General features: G+C 41.1%; 2 protein-coding genes across 2 annotated transcripts; both read left to right on the plus strand.

Moving 5' to 3' along the window:
• Window positions 1-19968: 19968 nt before the first annotated feature.
• LOC124657018 (WPP domain-associated protein-like) lies at window positions 19969-22789 on the plus strand. Its single transcript, XM_047195649.1, has 4 exons — window positions 19969-20139; window positions 20660-22005; window positions 22196-22322; window positions 22658-22789. The coding sequence occupies exons 1-4, from the start codon at window positions 20110-20112 to the stop codon at window positions 22787-22789; spliced, it is 1635 nt and encodes a 544-aa protein (XP_047051605.1). The 5' UTR covers window positions 19969-20109.
• Window positions 22790-24490: 1701 nt separating this feature from the next.
• On the plus strand, window positions 24491-27552 carry LOC124653772 (GDP-L-galactose phosphorylase 1-like; the record flags this gene model as incomplete). The annotated part of the gene is given in 6 exon segments (XM_047192838.1): window positions 24491-24601; window positions 25136-25574; window positions 26054-26172; window positions 26254-26313; window positions 27042-27266; window positions 27389-27552. Coding segments are annotated over 5 exon segments (641 nt in total), but the record flags the coding sequence as incomplete, so codon positions are not given.
• Between the last annotated feature and the right edge of the window lie 71 nt (window positions 27553-27623).

Consider the following 27623-nt stretch of genomic DNA (forward strand, 5'->3'; position numbering starts at 1 on the left):
AGCTAGATGGTCGTCTTCTCCTTGTTGTGCTTCATTGTTAGATCTTGTGAGCTGCCTAACATGATCAAGATCATCTATATGTAATTCTATATGTTGTGTTTGTCGGGATCCGATGGATAGAGAGTACTATGATTATGGTGATTATCAATCTATTGTTCATGTGTTGTTTATGATCTTGCATGCTCTCCGTTACTAGTAGAGGCTCGGCCAAGTTTTTACTCTTAACTCCAAGAGGGAGTATTTATGCTCGATAGTGGGTTCATGCCTCCATTGAATGCGGGACAGTGACGAGAAAGTTCTAAGGTTGTGGATGTGCTGTTGCCACTAGGGATAAAACATTGATGCTATGTCTAAGGATGTAGTTGTTGATTACATTACGCACCATACTTAATGCAATTGTCCGTTGCTTTGCAACTTAATACTCGGAGGGGTTCGGATGATAACCTGAAGGTGGACTTTTTAGGCATAGATGCGGTTGGATGGCGGTCTATGTACTTTGTCGTAATGCCCAATTAAATCTCACTATATTTATCATATCAGGTATATGCATTGTTATGCCTTTCTCTATTTGTCAATTGCCCGACTGTAATTTGTTCACCCAACATGCTTATCTTATGGGAGAGACACCTCTAGTGAACTGTGGACCCCGGTCCTATTCTTTACATAGCATACAATCTACTGCAATTGTGTTTTACTGTTTTCTTTGCAAACATCTTCCACTCGATACGTTTAATCCTTTGTTACAGCAAGCCGGTGAGATTGACAACCTCACTCGTTTCGTTGGGACAAAGTACTTGGGTTGTGTTGTGCAGGTTCCGCGTTGGCGCCGGAATCCCGGTGTTGCGCCGCATCACATTTCGCGACCATCAACCTTCAACGTGCTTCTTGGCTCCTACTGGTTCGATTAAACCTTGGTTTCATACTGAGGGAAACTTGCTTCTATACGCATCATACCTTCCACTTGGGGTTCCCAACGGACGTGTGCATCTACGCGTATCAAGCATAAATTTCTGGCGTCGTTGCCGGGGAGATCAAGACACGCTGCAAGGGGAGTCTCCACTTCTCAATCTCTTTACTTTGTTTTTGTCTTGCTTTATTTTATTTACTACTTTGTTTGCTGCACTAAATCAAAACACAAAAAAATTAGTTGCTAGTTTTACTTTATTTACTGTCTTGCTTTCTATATCGAAAACACAAAAAAAAAATTTTACTTGCATTTATTTTATCTAGTTTGTTTTATTTACTGTTGCTAAAATGGCCAACCATGAAAATACTAAATTGTGTGACTTCACAAATGCAAATAATAATGATTTCCTATGCACACCTATTGCTCCACCTCGCTACTACAGCGAGAATTCTTTGAAATTAAACTCGCTTTCATTGAATTTGGTTATGAGAGAACAATTTTCCGGTGCTAGTTCCGATGATGCTTGCTGCCCATCTCAATAATTTTGTTGAACTTTGTGAAATGCAAAAGTATAAAGATGTAGATGGTGATATTATTAAATTGAAAGTGTTTCCTTTCTCATTAAGAGGAAGAGCTAAAGATTGGTTGCTATCTTTGCCTAAGAATAGTATTGATTCATGGACTAAATGCAAGGATGCTTTTATTGGTAGATATTATCCTCCCGCTAAAATTATATCTTTGAGAAGTAGCATAATGAATTTTAAACAATTAGATACTGAACATGTTGCTCAAGCATGGGAGAGAATGAAAACTTTGGTAAAGAATTGCCCAACCCATGGATCGACTACTTGGATGATTATCCAAACCTTCTATGCAGGACTAAATTTTTCTTCGCGGAATTTATTGGATTCAGCTGCTGGAGGTACCTTTATGTCCATCACATTGGGGGCGGCTACAAAACTTCTTGATGATATGATGATAAATTACTCAGAATGGCACACGGAAAGAGCTCCACAAGGTAAGAAGGTAAATTCTGTTGAAGAAACCTCTTCCTTGAATGATAAGATTGATGTGATTATGTCTATGCTTGTGAATGGTAGATCTAATGTTGATCCTAATAATGTTCCTTTAGCTTCATTGGTTGCTCAAGAAGAAAATGTTGATGTGAATTTCATTAAAAATAATAATTTCAACAACAATGCTTATAGGAACAACTCCGGTAATAACTATAGGCCATATCCTTCGCTAATGGTAATGGTTATGGTAATTCTTATGGGAATTCTTACAACAATAATAGGAATGTACCCTCTGGTCTTGAAGCCATGCTTAAAGAATTTATTAGTACACAAACTGCTTTTAACAAATCTGTTGAGGAAAAGCTTGATAAAATTGATACTATCGCTTCTAGAGTTGATAGACTTGCCTCCGATGTTAATCTTTTAAAATTGAAAGTTATGCCTAATAATGATATTGATAATAAGATTACTACTACAGCAAATGCCATCCAAGTTAGAATTAATGAGAATATAAGATTAATGGCTGAAGCTAGCGTGCTAGGTGGGATAGAGAAGAAAATGAAAAACTAGCTAAAGAGAATAATGTAGCTAAAGTTTGGACTATTACCACCACTAGTAATGCTAATTCTTCACATGTTGCTGCACCTCCTACTATCAATGGTAAAATAATTGGTGTTGGCAATGTTTCTACTCCTAGTGCAAAGCGTACAAAGCTGCCTGAAATTGCTAAAGCTGCTGAAACCGCTTGTGATAAAGCTGCTGAAATTTTTTCCAACCTTGGGAACAATGATCCCATTGCTGTAGCTCATAATGATTTAGATTTTGATGATTGCCACATCTCTGAAGTTATAAAGTTCTTACAAAAACTTGCTAAAAGTCCTAATGCTAGTGCTATAAATTTAGCCTTTACAAAACATATTACAAATGCTCTCATAAAAGCTAGAGAAGAGAAACTAAAACTTGAAACTTCTATTCCTAGAAAGTTAGAAGATGGTTGGGAGCCCATCATTAAAATGAAATTCAATGACTTTGAATGTAATGCTTTATGTGATCTTGGTGCAAGTATTTCTGTTATGCCTAAAAAGATTTATGATATGCTTGACTTGCCACCATTGAAGAATTGTTATTTGGATGTTAATCTTGCCGATAATGTTAAAAAGAAACCTTTGGGGAGGATTGATAATGTGCACATTACGGTTAACAATAACCTTGTCCCCGTTGATTTTGTTGTCTTGGATATCGAATGCAATGCATCTTGTCCTATTGTGTTGGGAAGACCTTTTCTTCGAACTTGTTGGTGTCGTTATTGATATGAGGGAAGGTAATATTAAATACCAATTTCCTCTCAAGAAAGGTATGGAACACTTCCCTAGAAAGAGAATGAAGTTGCCTTTTGATTCTATTATTAGAACAAGCTATGATGTTGATGCTTCATCTCTCGATGTTACTTGATTTGCACTTTCTGCGCCTAGCTGAAAGGCGTTAAAGAAAAGCGCTTATGGGAGACAACCCATGTTTTTACCTACAGCAATTTTTTTGTTTTGTTGAGTCTTGGAAGTTGTTTACTACTGTAGCAACCTCTCCTTATCATGTTTTTGTGCCAAGTAAAGTTTCTATGCCAAAGTTGATGTTATATTTGGGATCGCTGCGCAGAAACAGCATTGCTGTCTGTCACGAATCTGGGCACAGTTCCCTGTAGAAAATTCGAAAAAATCTGCCAATTTACGAGCGTGATCCTCAGATATGTACGCAACTTTCATTAGTTTTGAGTTTTTCCATTTGACCAAGTCTGGTGCCATTTCTAAATTCGTCTTTACGGACTGTTCTGTTTTTGACAGATTCTGCCTTTTATTTCGCATTGCCTCTTTTGCTATGTTGGATTTATTTCTTTGATCCACTAATGTCCAGTAGCATTATGCAATGTCCAGAAGTGAAAATAATGATTGTGTCACCTCTGAATGTGTGAATTATTAATCGTGCACTAACCCTCTAATGAGTTTGCTTGAAGTTTGGTGTGAAGGAAGTTTTCAAGGGTCAAGAGAGGAGTATGATACACTATGATCAAGAGGAGTGAAAGCTCTAAGCTTGGGGATGCCCCCGTGGTTCACCCCTGCATATTTTAAGAAGACTCAAGCGTCTAAGCTTGGGGATGCCTGATACGTCTCCAACGTATCGATAATTTCTTGTGTTCCATGCCACATTATTGATGTTATCTACATGTTTTATGCACACTTTATGTCATATTCGTGCATTTTCTGGAACTAACCTATTAACAAGATGCCGAAGTGCCAGTTCCTGTTTTCTCGCTGTTTTTGGTTTCGGAAATCCTAGTAACGAAATATTCTCGGAATCGGACGAAATCAACGCCAAAGATCTTAGAATCCCCGGAAGCATCCGGAACACACGAGAGGGACCGGAGGGGGGCACGGGCCCACCACACCATACCACGGCGCGGCCTAGGGGGCCCGCGCCCCCTAGGGTTTGGCCAGCCCTTCGACCCCCCGGCGCCGCCTCTTCGCCTATAAGAAGCCCCTGGATCGAAAACCCGATCACGATTGACGAAACCCACGAAACCTTCCGGAGCCGCCGCCATCGCGAAGCCAAGATCCGGGGGACGGGATCTCTGTTCCGGCACGCTGCCGGAGCGGGGAAGTGCCCCGGAAGGCTTCTCCATCGACACCGCTGCCATCTCCACCGCCATCTCCATCACCGCTGCTGCTCCCATGAGGAGGAGTAGTTCTCCATCGAGGCTCGGGGCTGTACCGGTAGCTATGTGGTTCATCTCTCTCCTATGTGTTTCAATACAATAATCTCATGAGCTGCCCTACATGATTGAGATTCATATGATGATGCTTGTAATCTAGATGTCATTATGCTTGTCAAGTGAGTTTTACCTATGTGATCTCCGGAGACTCCTAGTCCCACGTGTGTAAAGGTGACGAGTGTGTGCACCGTGTGGGTCTCTTAGGCCATATTTCACAGAATACTTACTCATTGAATGGCATAGTGAGGTGCTTATTTATATCTCTTTATGATTGCGGCATGTTGTATCACAATTTATCCATGTGCTACTCTAGTGATTTGTTATTAAAGTAGTTTATTCCTCCTGCATGTGTGCAAAGGTGACAGTGCGTGCACCGTGTTAGTACTTGGTTTATGCTATGATTATGATCTCTTGTAGATTATGAAGTTAACTATTGCTATGATATATTGATGTGATCTATTCCTCCTACATATGCATGAAGGTGATAGTGTGCATGCTATGCTAGTACTTGGTTTAGTCTGTTGATCTATCTTACACTAAAGGTTACTTAAACATGAGCATTATTGTGGAGCTTGTTAACTCCGGCATTGAGGGTTCGTGTAATCCTACGCAATGTGTTCATCATCCAACAAAAGTGTAGAGTATGCATTTATCTATTCTGTTATGTGATCAATGTTGAGAGTGTCCACTAGTGAAAGTCTATTCCCTAGGCCTTGTTCCTAAATACTGCTGAGTTACTACTGCTCGTTTACTACTGCTGCGTTACTACTACTTGCGTTACTACTTGCTTGTTTCTTGTTTTTCTTGCGTTACTACTGCTGCAATACCACCACCATCAACTACACGCCAAGCACTTTTACGGCACCGTTACTACTGCTCATACTTATTTATACCACCTGTATTTCACTATCTCTTCGCCGAACTAGTGCACCTATTAGGTGTGTTGGGGACACAAGAGACTTCTTGTTTTGTGGTTGCGGGGTTGCATGAGAGGGATATCTTTGACCTCTTCCTCCCCGAGTTCGATAAACCTTGGGTATCCACTTAAGGGAAACTTGCTTGCTCGTTCTACAAACCTCTGCTCTTGGAGGCCCAACACTTGTCTACAAGAATAGAAGCTCCCGTAGACATCAAGCACTTTTACGGCGCCGTTGCCGGGAGGAAAGGTAAACGGCACACACACACGGCAACCCCGGCAACCGGCACTTTTCCGGCGCCGTTGCCGGGGAGGAAAGGTAAAAAGGCTCTCATACTACGGTCTCGGGTAAAGTATTTTTACGGCGCCGTCGTGTGTGTGCTCGAAGCTATTTCCTTTAGATCCTGCAATTGCATCTTGTTGTTTCTTGTTTACACTAGTTTGGCATAATGTACAAGAGTGAGCTTCTTATTCTATTTCCTGATTTAAAACATGGATTGTTTGATGCGAAAATTAAAAAACCTATGAAATCTTCTTTGCATGCTTGGTAGTAATATTAGTATGAACGCTTTGAACACCATTGTTGACAATAATATAGAAAGTTCTAAGCTTGGGGAAGCTGGTTTTCATGATCTTTTTAGTCCCCCAAGCATTGAGGAGAAAATTTACTTTGATGATTCTTTACCTCCTATTTATGATGATTATAATGATAGTGGTCTTTTGATGCCACTTACTGCTGAGAATAAATTTTGTTGTGATTATACTATGCCTCCTACACTTGATGAGAATAATAATGATAGCTACTTTGTTGAATTTGCTCCCACTACAACTAATAAAATTGATTATGCTTATGTGGAGAGTAATAATTTTATGCATGAGACTCATGATAAGAATGCTTTATGTGATAGTTATATTGTTGAGTTTGCTCATGATGCTACTGAAAGTTATTATGAGAGAGGAAAATATGGTTGTAGAAATTTTCATGTTACTAAAACACCTCTCTATGTGCTTGAAATTTTTCAAGCTACACTTGTTTTATCTTCCTATGATTGTTACTTTGCTCTTCATGAACTTGTTTATTTACAAGATTCCTATGCATAGGAAGCATGTTAGACTTAAATGTGTTTTGAATTTGCCTCTTGATGCTCTCTTTTGCTTCACATACTATTTCTTGCGAGTGCATCATTAAAGCTGCTGAGCCCATCTTAATGGCTAAAAAGAAAGAACTTCTTGGGAGATAACCCATGTGTTATTTTGCTACAGTACTTTGTTTTATATTTGTGTCTTGGAAGTTGTTTACTACTGTAGCAACCTCTCCTTATCTTAGTTTTGTGTTTTGTTGTGCCAAGTAAAGTCTTTGGTAGTAAAGTAAGTACTAGATTTGGATTACTGCGCAGTTCCAGATTTCTTTGCTGTCACGAATCTGGGTCCACCTCCCTGTAGGTAGCTCAGAAAATTATGCCAATTTACGTGCATGATCCTCAGATATGTACGAAACTTTCATTCAATTTGAGCATTTTCATTTGAGCAAGTCTGGTGGCCTAATAAAATCCATCTTTACGGACTGTTCTGTTTTGACAGATTCTGCCTTTTATTTCACATTGCCTCTTTTGCTATGTTGGATGAATTTCTTTGATCCATTGATGTCCAGTAGCTTTATGCAATGTCCAGAAGTGTTAAGAATGATTGTGTCACCTCTGAACATGTTAATTTTTATTGTCCACTAACCCTCTAATGAGTTGTTTCGAGTTTGGTGTGGAGGAAGTTTTCAAGGATCAAGAGAGGAGGATGATATACTAGGATCAAGGAGAGTGAAAGCTCTAAGCTTGGGGATGCACCCGGTGGTTCACCCCTGCATATATCAAGAAGACTCAAGCGTCTAAGCTTGGGGATGCCCAAGGCATCCCCTTCTTCATCGACAAATTATCCGGTTCCTCCCCTGAAACTATATTTTTATTCCATCACATCTTATGTGCTTTTTCTTGGAGCGTCCGTTTGTTTGCTTTTGTTTTTGTTTTTGTTTGAATAAATTGGATTACATCATGCTTGTGTGGGAGAGAGACACGCTCCGCTGGTTCGTATGAACACATGTGTTCTTAGCTCATAATATTCATGGCGAAGTTTCCTCTTCGTTAAATTGTTATATGGTTGGAATTGGAAAATGATACATGTAGTAATTGCTATAATGTCTTGGGTAATGTGATACTTGGCAATTGTTGTGCTCATGTTTAAGCTCTTGCATCATATACTTTGCACCTATTAGTGAAGAATACATAGAGCATGCTAAAATTTGGTTTGCATAATTGGTCTCTCTAAGGTCTAGATAATTTCTAGTAAGGTGTTTGAACAACAAGGAAGACGATGTATAGTCTTATAATACTTGTAATATGTCTTTTATGTGAGTTTTGCTGTACTAGTTCATCCTTGTGTTTGCCTCAAACAACCTTGCTAGCCTAAACCTTGTATCGAGAGGGAATACTTCTCATGCATCCAAATACTTGAGCCAACACCATGCCATTTGTGTCCACCATACCTACCTACTACATGGTATTTCTCCGCCATTCCAAAGTAAATTGCTTGAGTGCTACCTTTAAACAATTCAAAATTTATTACCTCTTATTTGTGTCAATGTTTTATAGCTCATGAGGAAGTATGTGGTGTTTATATTTCAATCTTGTTGGGCAACTTTCACCAATGGACCAGTGGCTTCATCCGCTTATCCAATAATTTTGCAAAAAGAGCTGGCAATGGGATTCCCAGGTCCCAAATTAACAAACTAAAAATAGACACTCCTCCATGGTATGTGATTGTTGGACGGCACCCGAAGGATTCGGTTAGCCATGGCTTGTGTAAGCAAAGGTTGGGAGGAGTGTCATCATAATAAAACTAAAATAAAAAGGTACTCCTTCATGGTATGAGATTGTTGGCGGGCACCCGAGGATTCGGTTAGCCATGGTTTGTGAAAGAAAGGTTGGAAGGAGTGCCATCCAAAAATAAAATAAAATGGGAGCCGCTCTTTGAAGGTTTGTCCGGCAAGGGGTTAGAGTACCCGCTACCATTCGTTGACAACAACATACACCTCTCAAAACTTTATTTTTATGCTCTCTTTATGTTTTCAAAATCAAAGCTCTAGCACAAATATAGCAATCGATGCTTTTCCTCTATGAGGACCATTCTTTTACTTTTATTGTTGAGTCGGTTCACCTATTTCTCTCCACCTCAAGAAGCAAACACTTGTGTGAAGCTGTGCATTGATTCTTACATATTTTCATATTGCACTTGTTATATTGCTTTGCATTGACAATTATCCATGAGATATACATGTTATAAGTTGAAAGCAACCGCTGAAACTTCATCTTCCTTTGTGTTGCTTCAATGTCTTTACTTTGAATTATTGCTTTATGAGTTAACTCTTATGCAAGACTTATTGATGCTTGTCTTGAAGTGCTATTCATGAAAAGTCTTTGCTTTATGATTCAGTTGTTTACACATGTCATATACATTGTTTTGATCGCTGCATTCACTACATATGCTTTACAAATAGTATGATCAAGTTTATGATGGCATGTCACTCCAGAAATTATCTTTGTTATCGTTTTACCTGCTCGGGACGAGCGAAACTAAGCTTGGGGATGCCGATACGTCTCCAACGTATCGATAATTTCTTGTGTTCCATGCCACATTATTGATGTTATCTACATGTTTTATGCACACTTTATGTCATATTCGTGCATTTTACGGAACTAACCTATTAACAAGATGCCGAAGTGCCAGTTCTCGTTTTCTGCTGTTTTTGGTTTCGAAATCCTAGTAACGAAATATTCTCGGAATCGGACGAAATCAACGCCAAAGATCTTAGAATCCCCGGAAGCATCCGGAACACACGAGAGGGACCGGAGGGGGGCACGAGGCCCACCACACCATACCCGGCGCGGCCTAGGGGGCCCGCGCCCCCCTAGGGTTTGGCCAGCCCTTCGACCCCCTGGCGCCGCCTCTTCGCCTATAAGAAGCCCCTGGATCAGAAAACCCGATCACGATTGACGAAACCCACAGAAACCTTCCAGAGCCGCCGCCATCGCGAAGCCAAGATCTGGGGGACAGGATCTCTGTTCCGGCACGCTGCCGGAGCGGGGAAGTGCCCCTGGAAGGCTTCTCCATCGACACCGCTGCCATCTCCACCGCCATCTCCATCACCGCTGCTGCTCCCATGAGGAGGGAGTAGTTCTCCATCGAGGCTCGGGGCTGTACCGGTAGCTATGTGGTTCATCTCTCTCCTATGTGTTTCAATACAATAATCTCATGAGCTGCCCTACATGATTGAGATTCATATGATGATGCTTGTAATCTAGATGTCATTATGCTTGTCAAGTGAGTTTTACCTATGTGATCTCCGGAGACTCCTAGTCCCACGTGTGTAAAGGTGACGAGTGTGTGCACCGTGTGGGTCTCTTAGGCCATATTTCACAGAATACTTACTCATTGAATGGCATAGTGAGGTGCTTATTTATATCTCTTTATGATTGCGGCATGTTGTATCACAATTTATCCATGTGCTACTCTAGTGATTTGTTATTAAAGTAGTTTATTCCTCCTGCATGTGTGCAAAGGTGACGAGTGCGTGCACCGTGTTAGTACTTGGTTTATGCTATGATTATGATCTCTTGTAGATTATGAAGTTAACTATTGCTATGATATATTGATGTGATCTATTCCTCCTACATATGCATGAAGGTGATAGTGTGCATGCTATGCTAGTACTTGGTTTAGTCACGTTGATCTATCTTACACTAAAGGTTACTTAAACATGAGCATTATTGTGGAGCTTGTTAACTCCGGCATTGAGGGTTCGTGTAATCCTACGCAATGTGTTCATCATCCAACAAAAGTGTAGAGTATGCATTTATCTATTCTGTTATGTGATCAATGTTGAGAGTGTCCACTAGTGAAAGTCTATTCCCTAGGCCTTGTTCCTAAATACTGCTGAGTTACTATCGCTCGTTTACTACTGCTGCGTTACTACTACTGCGTTACTCTTGCTTGTTTCTTGTTTCTTTGCGTTACTACTGCTCGCAATACCACCACCATCAACTACACGCCAAGCACTTTTACGGCACCGTTACTACTTGCTCATACTTATTTATACCACCTGTATTTCACTATCTCTTCGCCGAACTAGTGCACCTATTAGGTGTGTTGGGGACACAAGAGACTTCTTGTTTTGTGGTTGCGGGGTTGCATGAGAGGGATATCTTTGACCTCTTCCTCCCCGAGTTCGATAAACCTTGGGTATCCACTTAAGGGAAACTTGCTGCTGTTCTACAAACCTCTGCTCTTGGAGGCCCAACACTGTCTACAAGAATAGAAGCTCCCGTAGACATCAATGCCCAAGGCATCCCCTTCTTCATCGACAACATCATCAGGTTCCTCCCCTGAAACTATATTTTTATTCAATCACATCTTGTGTTCTTTACTTGGAGCGTCGGTTTGTTTTTGTTTTTGTTTTTGTTTGAATAAGATGGATCCTAGCATTCACTTTGTGGGAGAGAGACACGCTCCGTTGTTGCATATGGACACATGTGTCCTTAGGCTTTACTCATAATGTTCAAGGCGAAGTTTCTTCTTCGTTAAATTGTTATATGGTTGGAATTGGAAAATGCTACATGTAGTAATTCTAAAATGTCTTGGATAATGTGATACTTGGCAATTGTTGTGCTCATGTTTAAGCTCTTGCATCATATGCTTTGCACCCATTAATGAAGAAATACATAGAGCTTGCTAAAATTTGATTTGCATATTTGGTTTCTCTAAGGTCTAGATAATATCTAGTATTGAGTTTTGAACAACAAGGAAGACAGTGTGGAGTCTTATAATGTTTACAATATGTCTTTTATGTGAGTCTTGCTGCACTTGTTCATCCTTGAGTTTGCTTCAAATAACCTTGCTAGCCTAAACCTTGTATCGAGAGGGAATACTTCTCATGCATCCAAAATCCTTGAGCCAACTACTATGCCATTTGTGTCCACCATACCTACCTACTACATGGTATTTCTCCGCCATTCCAAAGTAAATTGCTTGAGTGCTACCTTTAAAATTCCATCATTCACCTTTGCAATATATAGCTCATGGGACAAAATAGCCTTAAAAACTATCGTAGTATTGAATATGTACTTATGCACTTTATATTTTATTAAGTTGCTTGTTGCGCGATAACCATGCTTCAGGGAACGCCATCAACTACTGTTGAATATCATGTGAGTTGCTATGCATGTCCGTCTTGTCCGAAGGTCTATCATTTTAGTGGTTGGAGCATGCAAAATTGTTAGAGAAGAACATTGGGCCGCTAACTAAAGCCATGAACCATGGTGGAAGTTTCGGCTTTGGACATATATCCTCAATCTCATATGAGAACAATAATCATTGCTACATGCTTATGCATTTAAGAGGAGTCCATTATCCGTTGTCCATGTTGTCCCGGTATGGATGTCTAAGTTGAGAATAATCAAAAGCGAGAAATCCGAAATGCGAGCATTCTCCTTAGACCTTTGTACGAGCGGTATGGAGGTACCCCTTTGTGACACTTGGTTGAAACATGGCATGCGAAGATCCGGTAGTCCAAGTTAAGTAGGACGAGGTGCGGGCACTATTAGTATACTATGCATGAGGCTTGCAACTTGTAAGATATAATTTTCATAACTCATATGCTTTATTACTACCGTTGACAAAATTGTTTCATGTTTTCAAAATAAAAGCTCTAGCACAAATACGGCAATCGATGCTTTCCTCTTGAAGGACCATTCTTTTATTTTTATTGTTGAGTCGGTTTACCTATCTCCTTCCACCTTAAGAAGCAAACACTTGTGTGAACTGTGCATTGATTCCTACATACTTGCATATTGCACTTGTTATATTACTTTATGTTGACAATATCCATGAGATATACATGTTACAAGTTGAAAGCAACCGCTGAAACTTAATCTTCCTATGTGTTGCTTCAACACCTTTACTTTGATTTATTGCTTTATGAGTTAACTCTTATGCAAGACTTATTGACGCTTGTCTTGAAGTACTATTCATGAAAAGTCTTTGTCATATGATTCACTTGTTTACTCATGTCATTACTTTTGTTTTGATCGCTGCATTCATTACATATGTTTACAAATAGTATGATCAAGATTATGATGGCATGTCACTTCGTAAATTATCTTTGTTATCGTTTTACCTGCTCGGGACGAGCAGAACTAAGCTTGGGGATGCTTGATACGTCTCCAACGTATCGATAATTTCTTATGTTCCATGCTACTTTATTGATGATACCTACATGTTTTATGCACATTATATGCCATATTTATGCATTTTCTGGAACTAACCTATTAACAAGATGCCGAAGAGCCGATTCGTTGTTTTCGCTGTTTTTGGTTTCGGAAATCCTAGTAAAGAAATATTCTCGGAATTGGACGAAACTTTCGCCCGTGGTCCTATTTTTGCACGAAGCTTCCGGAAGACCGAAGACCTAACGAAGTGGGGCCACGAGGCGGCCAGGAGGAGGCCGGCGCGGCCCGGGCCACGGCCGCGCCGACCTACCCCCCGGGCCCCTCGTGTGGCCCCCGCGTTGACCCTCCGCCTACTTAAAGCTTCGGTCGCGAAACCCCCGCACCGAGAGCCACGATACGGAAAACCTTCCGGAGACGCCGCCGCCGCGAATCCCATCTCGGGGGATTCAGGAGATCGCCTCCGGCACCCCGCCGGGAGAGGGGATTCATCTCCCGGAGGACTCTACACCGCCATGGTCGCCTCCGGAGTGATGAGTGAGTAGTTCACCCCTGGACCATGGGTCCATAGCGGTAGCTAGATGGTCGTCTTCTCCTTGTTGTGCTTCATTGTTAGATCTTGTGAGCTGCCTAACATGATCAAGATCATCTATATGTAATTCTATATGTTGTGTTTGTCGGGATCCGATGGATAGAGAGTACTATGATTATGGTGATTATCAATCTATTGTTCATGTGTTGTTTATGATCTTGCATGCTCTCCGTTACTAGTAGAGGCTCGGCCAAGTTTTTACTCTTAACTCCAAGAGGGAGTATTTATGCTCGATAGTGGGTTCATGCCTCCATTGAATCGGGATAGTGACGGAAAGTTCTAAGGTTGTGGATGTCTTGTTGCCACTAGGGATAAAACATTGATGCTATGTCTAAGGATGTAGTTGTTGATTACATTACGCACCATACTTAATGCAATTGTCCGTTGCTTTGCAACTTAATACTCGGAGGGGTTCGGATGATAACTCGAAGGTGGACTTTTTAGGCATAGATGCGGTTGGATGGCGGTCTATGTACTTTGTCGTAATGCCCAATTAAATCTCACTATATTTATCATATCATGTATATGCATTGTTATGCCTTTCTCTATTTGTCAATTGCCCGATCGTAATTTGTTCACCCAACATGCTTATCTTATGGGAGAGACACCTCTAGTGAACCGTGGACCCCGGTCCTATTCTTTACATAGCATACAATCTATCGCAATTGTGTTTTACTTGTTTTCTTTGCAAACATCTTCCACTCGATACGTTTAATCCTTTGTTACGAGCAAGCTCGGTGAGATTGACAACCTCACTGTTTCGTTGGGACAAAGTACTTGGGTTGTGTTGTGCAGGGTTCCGCGTTGGCGCCGGAATCCCTGGTGTTGCGCCGCATCACATTTCGCGATCATCAACCTTCAACGTGCTTCTTGGCTCCTACTGGTTCGATTAAACCTTGGTTTCATACTGAGGGAAACTTGCTTCTATACGCATCATACCTTCCACTTGGGGTTCCCAACGGACGTGTGCATCTACGCGTATCACCGCATGGCGTCATTTTATGTGTCCTAGTAACCACTCCAAAAGTCGGAATTAGGATACGGCAATTAATTTGGAAAACCCTTCACAAACAGGGCTATCACGTCCGGAGTTCTATGGCTTTTAGGGTAAATGAGTAGGAAAGGGTCCGTGACACCACATAGTTTGTCGGAACGAGGCCATATTTTGCACGTGCGTGGTCCCTGGGATGGGAAGCAAGGCCCCGGGAGCGGATTTCCAATCCGACCCATGGGCGATGGTTTTTTCATTTTCGGGGTGCCAAAACGGTATTTTTATGAAGCAGCTACATGGGACACATTTTAGTATTGCGCGAGACCTCCGCGTAGTGGTAGGACACCGCCTTCGCACCACATATCACATGCCATATCTACACGCTAGCTATCTGGGAATTCCTGCAGCTTCCTGCGGTGTCCCGCCGAATCCGCTGGAAACTGACCGGATTTAAACTAGGGGTACACTTTCCGTCGCTCAATAAATTTCGAAAAAATGTTTTTAGGTCTATAACACATCACTTTATGTGCTATTTTTTGTCCGTTTAGCGTGTTGGCGAACGGTGCACCAGCCCGCCCGATACGGCCATTTCGCATCTCCCGAGGGGGCCGTTTTGGCCAGATGGCAATTTGGGCGTCATAGTTGGATTCCAATGATGATATGGATGTTATATTTAGATTCCTCTCATTTTTCTGATCGATTTAGACATATTATTTGTGGAATTTTGATTTTCCGATTTAAAGATATTAATTAATCCATATTAAATAGAAAAAAGACCAAAAAATAAAATAATTTTATTGTTATTTGATCTCAATATAGTTATTAGTTATATATTCATTGTTATCTACTTAAGTAATTGTTTGAGATTCAAAAATAAAGATGTGTGCATCACGGTCGAAAGGTTAATAGGGTTGATATGCTATTATTATCAGCAAGAGGTGTCAATTCTATAATGGAAGCCCATCAGAATGGAACCAAGAAGTTAAGCGTGCTGAGGCTGGAGTAGTGTGAGGATGGGTGACCGACTGAGAAGTTTAACCATGATTGTAATTTGATCTAAGATTAAGTGTAGTTAGAATTAAAAGTGTATTGGGTGAAAGATAAACTAGTAAGAAAAAAAAAGAAAAAAAATGTGTAAAAGAAATTAAAATTTTAAAAAATTTAAAAGTCTATGCCTAGGGTTTTGCCGTCGGCATATAGAAAAAAAATATTTTTTTTTTCGAAATTTGTTTTTGAATTTTTTTGGAAAAGAAAATTTTGAATTTTTTAAAAGTCTATGCCGAGGGTTTTGCCGTCGGCGTAGCGTGCTACGCCGAGGGCCGGGCTATGCCGACGGCGACAGTGCCTTTGCCGAGGGAGTTATACGCCGAGGAGCTATGCCGAGGGCGGCCCTCGGCGTAGCCTACGCCGACGGCCAAAGCAGCCTACGCCGAGGGTTCCCGGCCCTCGGCATATAGCCCCATTCCTGTAGTGATACCATTTAAGGAACTAATGCTAAGATGGACACTACTTTCCTAGCAGTAATGTGGTAGTTGTCAACAAAAACAATCAACCTGCCTAAAACTCCCTACTAAAAATCTGTGGTAGTTAATGCGTTGACGATGAGCTGCAGGTAAAACCACCCTACTAAAAATCTAATCGCAGGTTGGCTCGCAAGAAAACTACATTTCTAATTTGAGTGCAAAGATACAGATGTTTCATAACTTCGTTTATTAAACATTTTTCTCACGGATCCACGCCAACATGTCGACAAGCTGTTGACTACTGGTGTATAAACATGTAAGGGAGTACACCCAAAATAAAACAACAAATGATCATGTCAAATAATCACCTAAGGGGTTTCATAGTAAAGTCAAAATTTCATTGGCTCGAGAGTCTTTAAAAAGTCATCTATGTTTTACAACTAGAATGGTGGGCCCTCATGCGAGGGCATCATCTTTAGTGAGTTGAAAGTGTTTTGGTGAATAAAATATTATTGTGTATGGTGCTTTTTTTAAAAAAGAAATACTTCCTTCGATCTAAATTACTACTAGTAGTAGCAGATATAATGACTCTATACAGATTCTAAGATTTATTTCGCCTAAATCTCTAACAAGTAGATACCTATATAAAGGCTGGCTGATTTCTCAGCCTATGAGCAGCTCAACGTCACATGGCACTGTTCATGTGCTATTTTTTACCAATTAGAACACGACATGTAGGCAGACTGCTACAACAACAATTGTTGAATAGTGTCTCGCGATGAACAGTGTTGGTGAACAGTGCCGGTGGCTGAACAGTACTCATGTACAGTGCCGGTGACCATGAACAGTGTTTGAAAATTGTCGTTTTTCCCTCTCTCGCGGTAATTTTTTGACGCAACTTCCGACAAAAAAAGTTTGACAACTTAATATATTTTCTGAACGTTCGCGACATTTAGAGAAAACAACCAAATACAGATATTTAGTGCATTTTCAAAATAAAAAATCTCAAAAAATGTTGCCACGCGCACGGCGTTTTTTACCCTCTCGTGGTAATTTTTCGCCACAACTTCTAACACAAAAAAGCTTTGCCAATTTAACATATTTACCGCATATTTACGTCATTTAGAGCAAACGATACCTATATAAAGGCTGGCTGATTTCTCAGCATATGAGCAGCTCAACGTCACATGGCACTGTTCATGTGTTATTTTTTGCCAATTAGGACGCGACATGTAGGCAGACTGCTACAACAACAGTTGTTGAATAGTGTCTCGCGATGAACAGTGTTGGTGAACAATGTCGGTGGCTGAACAGTACTCATGTACAGTGCCGGTGACCATGAACAGTGTTGAAAAATTTCGTTTTTCCCTCTCTCGCGGTAATTTTTCGACGGAACTTCCGACAAAAAAAAGTTTGACAACTTAATATATTTTCCGAACGTTCGCGCGATATTTAGAGAAAACAACCAAATACAGATATTTAGTGCGTTTTCAAAATAAAAAATCTCAAAAAATGTTGCCACGTGCACGGCGTTTTTTCCCCTCTCGCGGTAATTTTTCGCCACAACTTCTAACACAAAAAAGCTTTGCCAGTTTAACATATTTACCTCATATTTACGTCATTTAGAGCAAACGTCCAAATGCTGACGTTTAGTGCATTTTCATAAATATACAAAAAAAATCGGCAATTTAATATATTTTTCGAACATTCGCGACGTTTAGAGCAAATGGCCAAATACGGATATTTAGTGCATTTTCAAAATAAAAATAAAACTCAAAAAAAGCCGCCACGGGCACAGTGTTTTTTCCCCCTCTCGCGGTAATTTTTCGCCACAGCTTCTATCACAAAAATAACTTCGCAATTTAACATATTTACCGCATATTTTCATCATTTAGAGCAAACGGCCAAATACGGATGTTTAGTGCATTCTCTGTAATACACAAAAAATGCCGCCACGGGCGCGGCGTGCCGCCGCGCCAAAGCCTACTAGTAAGTAAGTAATTAGACATGAAAGAGTACTACTGGACCATGGTTTTCGTTTGTCTACGGGTCAACGCAACCTCGTGCGTTCAAATAGTCGAAGGAGAGAAAAACTTTGACACGTGCTACCCAGTAGCAAGGTCTATCGCGAACATCTAAAAAAAAAGTCTATCGCGAACTGGGTTGCCCCGAATCCGAAAGCAGCGGAGCGGGCGACCCGTGACTTGAGCGGGTGAGTAGACAAAGCAAGAGTGCAAGACAGCGACTGCCAACGGCGCTCTCTCCTGCATTTCGGCGGTGACGTCCCCGACAAACCAACAACCGCCGTCATGGAATACCTAGCGTGTATTCCAACGCTGTGGCCACCCGAGTACCCCACCCGGCCACCCTCCTCTCGCTTCGCCTCTGCAGTTTGCCATTGCTGGTGTGGCGTTGGACAGCTTGGACTGGTGAGCATAAATTAAGTTAACGCACCAAAGTGACTGACCATGACCAATCAATCGAACGAAAAGGAGTCCTCACTCAACTTGAAGAATCCTAGGTTGAAGCTGTGGCGATCGACTACACCATCTTCAGCTGCTTGGATTTGGATTATTGAATAGTTTATTGCAAAATGTCTACCACCTAATATAACCCTAATGGTGTTTCTGACATAATTTGAGAAGTAAATAAACATGAACCCTTGAGACATGGCACTAACTGAATACTGCCTTTGCTTCGCGAAACAAGACGTACAAATTTAGTTAAAAGTCAAATAGTGAAAAGTTTAATCAATTTGTAGAAAAAATGTCAACAAATGTGTTATTCCCTCTATACAAAATTCTAGTGCATATTTTTTTTTTCAAAGTAGAACCGTGTAAACTTCGACTAAGTTTTTACCAAAAAAATCAACATTTAGAATCTCAAATCAATATTATCATACTCATCGTAAAGTATATTTTAATATGCTATATACATTAGACATTATAGATGTAGATAATTTTCTCAATAAACTTAGTCAAAATTAGCGTAGTTTAACTTTCGTCAGAAATAATTATACACTATATTTTGGCAAGGAGGAAGCACTATATAGCGATAGTATGCAAATAAATTTCATGACACCTCTAAAAAGGGTGGTTTGACATTGTAGAGGTTTACAGTTTTTTCTCAAAACTTGATCAAACTTTGCATAGTTTGACTTTTAAATAAATTTATACGTCTTGTTTTATGTAACCCGGGGTGTGAGCCGTCGCATAACTCTTCCATGTCTATGATGTGGATGCTCAATAGAATCGTTAGCTTAATAATCACGGTACATTATGCAGGGAAATTAAGTAAATAGCTAATTTTTCGTCAGGTTTGCTAAGCTATGTTGAATGAGATCTTCGTACGTCCAAGTCGATTGCCTATGCTTGGAATATATAAAAAATATATTGTCTTCTCAATACATTGTGTTTTCGTTTTTATTTTGTGTCTATGCAATGGCCTTCTAGCCTCTGCTTGAAATATATGATTTTTTGGTAGGGCCGTTGGGACAGCCTCCGGACCCAAACGAACATTACAAGTAGCAAGGTTGAATTATATCCGTGGTCCGATTTAAAAAGGCCAATACATGTCTGGTGGATGGATCCAATTTTCGTCGAGTTCCAAACAAACATGGCTTTTAATTTCGATTTTTTTTTTGTCTCAGTTTGTGCACTCGAAAATGAAGAAAGCAGTGGAGCGGGCGACCCGTGAGTGGACAGGCGAAGCAAGACAGCGACCAGCACCAACGGCCAACGGCGCGTCCCCTGGCTCCTCTTCCCCGACGGAAACCCCGTCGGCGTCACCGCCCTGACCCATCAGCCAGCAACAACCACCACCCCCATCTCCCTCTCTCTGCAGTTTCCGCTGATTTTTCTGTATTCCTTTCCAACTGGCAACCGCTCCCCTCCTCTCCCTCTCCACCAACGGAGGAGCGCGACGGGACGGGACAGCCCAGAGAGAAAGCAGCCGCCTTTGCTGGAAAGGCCGCGGCGCGGCGCGGCGCAGCGCACTGCTGCTGTGCTGCGTCTCTCTCTCCCTCTCTCTCGACATCGCTCTGCTCCACCCCGCGCGCCCTCTTTTGGTTTTTCGTTTTCGTTTCCCGCCCCTGAAGAAGCCAAGGGGAAAGAAAATTGATACACGGAGCGAGTCTCCGGGAGGCGGCTCCGTCCGTTGGCTTCTTTCCTGCTCTTGCCGCCGGGGACAACACATGGCGGCGGCGGCGGCGGCGGCAGAACCCGTGAGTTCCTCAACACCAACCTTCTCTTTTTTAGTTTTCATCCCCTTCGGGGAAAGAACACCGAACATTCCTTTCCGCTCCTCGCTTCTTCAGTCAATGAAGCGGGTTTCCTTAGTTTAATTCAGCCCATGTTCGGTCTAATTATTGAGCGGATAATTAGGGATCAATTAACGTGCTCGGGACTCGAAAGTGTGGATAGATTCTGCAGGCAGTTGCAATTACAAACAGAAAGACAATGAATAAGTAGTAAAAAAGCAAATAAAATCATCCAACAAGTTTGACTTCAAACTTACGAACAGTTTGACTGCAAATGTTTAACAGAGCCTCTGCGTCTGGGTCGACTGCGCGTTTTTCAGTCCAATCCCGGAATGTTGGCTGGAGGGCTGCATTTTGCCTTGCCTGGCAGTAGAACAATCCTTCGATTTATGTAATTATTATATTAGATAGAAAAGACTTTTTGATTGTCTTGTCTGATATACACTGTAGACTAACTTCAATGGTTTTTGTTATCTTTCTGCAGCAGCTGGAGCACGAGCTGCAGCAAGAGCTCTCCGGCATCATGATCCAGGGCTACATCAGCAACCTACACCGCCAGTTCGAGACGAAGCTCTGCGACAACCGAAACCACATCATCACGCTGAGCAAGAACTGGAAGGACAACGTTTCCGAGATCGCCACGCTGCGAGACGAACTCACCAACATTGTGGCAGCAGCTTCGGACCCCAGCGTGAAAGATGACGGCGAGCCTCCTGTCGTGGCACAGACGAACGAGGCCGTGCACTACATCCCGGACTTCTCGCTCCTGAAGCACATGGGCGGCGATGAGATCAACGGTTTTCTCAAGTCGGAGTGGCTGAAGCTGCGAAGGGAGCATGAGTCCGAAATGCAGAAGAAGACCGAGGAGCTGTTCAGGCTCAAGAGGGCGAAAGATGGAGCTGCCCTGCCTCTAAGGAAAGAGAGGGAGCTTGAGTCCATTAAATCCAAGTTGCTTCAGACTATCTCGAAAATGGATGGCATTGTATCCAGGAAAGAGGGACTTAATAATTGTTTTGATTACGATGAGGATGGTGAGCTGTGCAGACTAAAGGACAGAATTGCTTCTCTGCTGGATGAGAATGAGCGTCTCCGAGGTTTGCTGGCAGATAAAAGAAAGGATGCTAAGGAGCTCTGTTTACAAGTAGCGGGACACTCGCTGTCCGAGTCGAAACTTTCGAATCAAATTCAGAAGCTCTGCGGTGAGCTTGACGATCTAAAGATCGAGAGCCACTTGAAAGATCTACTGGAACTGTCCGTGTTAAGAGAAGTATTTGGTAATTATGAAAAACAGATTGACGATGGGAACCAGGAGGAGTGCTTGCTCCAAGAGCTGATCATGGAAAAAGAAGAGCTGCTACGCGCCATGTCTAGAGACAGGCAAAAGCTCAAGTATGAGAACGACCAGCTTGTGTCTATAGTAGGATCAACGCTGGTTCAGCACCACGAGGAATTCGACTTGGTCAACGACGAGCTTATGATGTACAGGGAGAAAGTTTGCGAACAGGAGCTACTTATCTTGGAGTTCAGAAGCGAGTCGAGTTCAATGAAGAGCTGTTTGTGTGAGGCTCTGCAGCAGATCAATGTCTGCAAGGAAGAGATATGTGGGCTGACTGAGAGCTTGAATTCCATGTCTGTTGCTTTGGAGGAAGCAAAAGAACAGAATGCCTCACTTGATGCTACTATCCGGGAAATGAAGAGAACATCGGCGTCGTGCGTCGACGGTCATGAAGGACACCTAGAATTTGACCTTCTTAGCATGGAGAAGTTGTCTAAAGCGTACAGTGATTTTGAAAGCAGAATAGCACAAAGTATGAAGCAAAGTGAAATTAGGTGCGGATTGACATCCCTTCCCACTTTGCTGTTGCTGTTTATTCAATTAGAGCCACACTTGCCAAGCAAGTTCACTCACTATTCTAAATTCTAAACATGTGCATGTTACAGAAGTGGAGCAACTTGCAGTTTGTCTAGTTCATGTTTCCAAATGCATTGGTCGATAGTTAATTTTTAAACATTTCTGCAGGTTGACTAGTATAATGTGTCAGTTCAACCCACTGGTGCAGCAAGTTTCTGTATTAAAGAAGAAGGAATTCTGGTATAAACAAATACTTGAGATTAAATGCTCGAATCTCAGGAAAGCAGAAGCAGAGGTTAGCCTTCTTTGCGTTGCTTCATTTTGCTTTCGGCTGGTTTGAGTTTTCTAAGGTGACAATGTCGAACAAAATTCCAAGCAATTTTCAAACTTGGGACTGATGAAAAAGAAGAAAGGTGAAAATGATAAATAACATACCCATTTCTGGTAGAGAAATACATGAAGCTTGTTAATTTTGCACTCCACCCAAACAAAAAAGGCAAATCTGGAATCCAGATAAGATGTAATTTTTTGCGGTCATCTCAATCTCAATGAGACTTCTTGTTTTGCTAAGTATCTATTTTTTTTATCTGTAGTGACATAATTCATAGCTTATTTTCTAATGTGGTTCAGGTTGATATACTTGGCGATGAGGTCGACACCCTTTTAAGTGTTCTTGGTAAAATCTATATAGCACTTGACCATTATTCTCCTGTTCTGAAGCACTATCCTGGGGTAAGAGAGTTACTCCATAAATTTCCATGATGCCAGTTATGTATTTTTTTTTGTACATGTAACCTTCTTGCGGTCAAGGTTGTACGGTTCATAATTGTTTTTCATGATTCCTTCAGGTCACAGAGATTCTGAATCTAGTGCAGAAGGTGTTGAAAGGAGAAAGTGTTTAGCAATGTAACACTCTGCTGAAATATTAACAACACTATCCGTGTATACATTTGACTTGGACATGATCCTGAGAATAGTTTTGGGCAGTCACAGTCAGTTTTTGCAGGGACTTACTAGGAGGAAACAAAGTTGTTAACTTAGAGAGTTAGATGCAGTCAGTGGTAGACAGCATGATTCATTTGCTAGTGTGACCGAGGTTCTTTTTTAGGCTTCATTTGTATAGTGTGCAGTTAGTAGTTGGCAATAGCAACCTGTAGGGTTTATTTGTGTGTGCCTTATAGCTTTTAGGATGACTTGTGGGTGTAGTGTTTCTCTCTTTTTTGAGAAAATTGGGTGATTGTTTCTTTGCATGCAGAAGGTGCAGCATGTTGTATCCCTAGATTGTATTGTTGGTGACTGTTTAAGTCCTAGTTTGTATTACACTAATTATGTATTTGTAAATTGTAACTAGTGCAGTTTTTGTACTCCATCGTTTTTGAATTGAAAAGCACTAGAAATTGTATTACTGCCAACTAGTTAATGGAAGTATTTGACAAAAATTGTGGCATGTTTTATTTTAGTCCTTGGCAACGTATGGCACAAGACACTCATACGGGCCCATGAGCCAGTAGGATGTATGATGCACTTCCAAATATGAACTCATCATCTCAATAAGGAGGATGTGTAAACTCATGAAGGCATGAATATAAATCCACCACAGATAAACTTGATGAATGTTCTGAGATTTTTTCCATTTGCCTTTCTACCCTGCTTATAAATGCACTAGTCAACAAACACATTCCGCACAACAACAATTTTTTTGATTTAATTTGACAACATTCCGTGAAGACTTTTTTTTTCCATTAAGAAAACTTACACAAAAGCACCATGACGCATTCACTTTGAAAATCAAAGGGTGAAGAGTAAAAAAAAAGCACACAAAATAGGGCACAATGTGACTCCCTCCCCCCATTGCGATTTGGCTATCAAGCGCAATCCGTCCTGCCTAGAATTACACCGCAAGCTCTCAATGTTCCCATAAAAATGTGACATGCAAAGATATTTGAGTATTATGCATGTGCATGCTATTTTTTTAAAAAAGAATCCATCTTGTAGCATATAAGAAAAAAAAAATTGAGTGTCCTTATATCTAAACTTAAGAAATTTTTTTGTTGGGGGGAAACAACAGTTCTTTTATTAAATCTTAAGTAGATATTTACATAACGAAAAGGACACCACACTTTGCAGTTGTCGACAATGTGGATACAATTTTTTTCCTTTATCCTTGTCAAACGAAGAAAACATTTACTACATGTAAAACGATTAATTATGCAAAAGCTTATGTTTTTTTGGCACACTTTGCAGATCGATCAAATCATTTGTCCTAACAAAAAAAAGTGGTTTCCTCTTATTTTCCATTCCTTTGTGTTTGGACAAGATCTTATAAAATCCATGGATGTTTAACCAAAATTCATCCAAACAATAGGTATCCACTTGTACAATATTATTTTACTGAAAAAATGTGGCAAATGGAGAAGGGGAAGGAGGGGAGAGAAGCCAAGCGCCTATTTTCCTCAACTTTTCCTGGCGCAGTCGTCTGCAGCACCCAGAACGCAAACGTCTCTCTCCTTCGCCTGTTTTCCTCTTCTTCGCCGGACGGACGGGCGCACCCGATCGAGCGAGCGCCTCCCCCTGGTACCGACCGATCGATCCATCCCCTTTTTAATCCACGATTCTTATATCCTGTTGTCCGCGAGATCGCAATCCGCTAGCTTTTACCTCGATTTCTTCGTCGCGGGCGCAATTGGTACGACTTGCGACAGGACAGTTGGAATCGCTGATGGGTGCGCGAAATTCTTGCATTCTTTTGCCCGATTCGGGGTTTTGGTTGCTCGAAATTGCTTCTGTTCAAGAGAATGTAGGGGGGAAACTGTTTTCTTTTCGTTTGGTTACACGGTGTACAGCATACGAAATGCATTATCTAGTTCGCTCATAAGTGGGAGTATGGTCCTGGAGAGAATCTTTGTGGTATTAGAATATCATGTGCTTGTATGAAATGCTTGCAATTCCAGATTACTTGTCTTTTAAGACCTAAGTTAACATTTCGATCTATTAGCTGCTAAAGCTTTGCTCATGTTCAGATTGTCCTGCAAAAGACTAAATTATATATGCTCCTTTGAAGCATCAGTTAATGGTTCGATCTATCAGCTAAAGCTTTTCCATGTACAGATTTTCCTGCAGAAAGACTGCATTTTACGACAGAAGAACCTGTCAGGAGCTCCTAGAAAAAGAACCAAAGTTGATCCTGCAGAGGTGGGTAGCTAGTCCGGCAGGGCTGGCTTCAGGAGATCAGCCACGGCTCTAAGGAAAGGACCCCGCGTAACACCGAGAAGGGGAAGACAATGTGTCCATCGCTTTCCTAAGTTCCTTCTTGCATCGCCTTCTTTCCACGGTGGCCGCGGTGCCCTCCCGTCTGCAGGGGGGCATCCTTCCGATCTGACCTACCTTGCTGGTGGTGGTGCTGCACAAGTCTGAAGTAGGCTTCTAGCATTGTAGTTAGTTCAGTTAGTAGTGCATATATTAAGCGTTGTAAGTATGGTGTCAGCCACCAAGTTAGACGGTGACTATTCTTTCCATGGCAAGAACACTCCTCTGGATCAGTTTGAAGGTAAGCGATAGTTATTTGAACTTTGTAATGGTTCTCTCATTTAGGAAAGACTGTCTAAAATACTATTTAATCCTATAACTGTCTATTTGATTGTTACGCCTGTCTAAAAATGTAATTATCCTCTACACTGGTCTGCCACCAAAAATAAAATAGTATTGTGGCACCGGAAACACTAGAGTACTCCAAGAAGGATTAACTAGTGCATGTGAACTTATCCGCTATTCTTCAACGTATTTAAACTCTGTATGATGTTGTGTTAGATAGCTATATTACAGTTTTGATTCATGATGTGTGCCTGCTTGATTCTCAATTGCAGTATGGAATAGCAAAGTATTCCTAGATAATTGTACACAAGCACATTAACTTTTTTCACAAAATTTATCCATGTGTTTGCTGTTGGTCCTTTGAAATAATAACACACGTTCAGTTATATATGATTGTAGCACTGTAATAGTCAGAAATTTCTCTTTGATGTTCAGGTGTGAAGATACATCTTTACCGTCTAGGTACAGAACAACGTGAACTTGATGCTCTCAAAAGCTCCGCATGTGCTGATCAAGGCAGCCCAAGTTTACTTGATACAATCATTCTGTCTCAGGTTTGTGTTACCCGAGAGTTCACAATTTTTTTATGAGTTATTGTGGCAGCATTTGTAATTGATGATTTCTGTTTCCGCCAGTGGGAGAATAATTCCCGTGAGGGCCAGTTGGCATATGATGTTACTGCTTGCAAACTTAAGGTGCTTCTTGATTTTCCCTAATTCTTCCGTGGTTGGGAATATTAACTCTATACATGTTTCAGCATGTACACATCAGATTCTGATATGCAAACTAAAAATACAACATCATCATATGAGCCAGAGAGGTGAAATTAGCCACACAAAAATTGCCACATACTATATTTAAGTTTCTGTTTGAGCATTAGTGCTAATTTACAGTTTCACACTTATAGTATAGTTGTATACTTCACCTCTTCTCCTCCGCGGTATCCACGAATAAAATGCAGAGTGGCATGATAGTCCGTAAATATTCGTGCAACCTTACCTTGGCAGAAGCTCCACTATTGTTCAGATTCCCGCTTCTTGCATTGTTGTTGACCTCGTGATAACAGCCTGATTCTTTCTGTGCTGCAATGGTGATGGCTATGGGTGGTACTTCAAGGAATGAGGATGTTGGGAAACATAGCAGCAGGAAATAGGAGAGGAGGGAGTGGGAAAGATTTAATAAAATACTATTGGCTGGCACTTGTCCTGTTATCCATCACTATTCCATCCTAGGTGGCAGAAATTTAAGCTTATCGAGGAATGTCACAATGCTAGAAGTGTATTGAACCAACAAACAATTATTTTCTGCCAGACATAGCATTTGTTAAACTAATGTATTTCCCTTTCAAAGAATTTAGCAAGCGTCAACCTGTTAATGAAACCCTGAGCTCTACTGGAATAAATGGTTTTGAATGGTTTTACAGGTCATTGAAGGTGAAAGGGATTTTGTTATTCAGATGAATGATAAGTGGAATTCATTTTTGCTCAACGAATATGGCAAGTTCAGTCATCCTTTTGGATGCTCGAAGCTAAGTTCTACTAAAAGCTGCGGGGAATTGCTTTTGTGCATTGAGGAAGGAGAAAAGAATGTACCGGAGGTTGTTCCTTTGACTACACCCCCAAACGGTGGAGTAATGCTGATTGCAAATGTACGTACCTTCAAATTACCCATTACCCCACACCACCCTCTGTGAATGTTAACATAAATATAAGTGTTAGTTGCCATCTGCATCATGCTTTCTCATTTCTGATGGGCATCCTTTTCCTGAAGGCGTATCCTGTTGAATATGGCCACGTCTTCTTGGTCCCAAATCCAACTAATAGATTATCTCCCTTTTGGGATAAAAAGATGTTTGGGCTGATTATGAAGATTGCTGCTGAAGTAAACAGTGCAGCGTTCCGGGTTTTCTTCGATGGTACATCTATTGTGCCAAACGACACATATTTTCAGGTAATATTTTATAGTTCTTGTGCTTAATGTTCTGATCTTACTCTGCTTAATGTTT

This window comes from Lolium rigidum, chromosome 5 (genome assembly GCF_022539505.1).
Source record: "Lolium rigidum isolate FL_2022 chromosome 5, APGP_CSIRO_Lrig_0.1, whole genome shotgun sequence".
Classification (NCBI taxonomy): Eukaryota; Viridiplantae; Streptophyta; class Magnoliopsida; order Poales; family Poaceae; genus Lolium; species Lolium rigidum.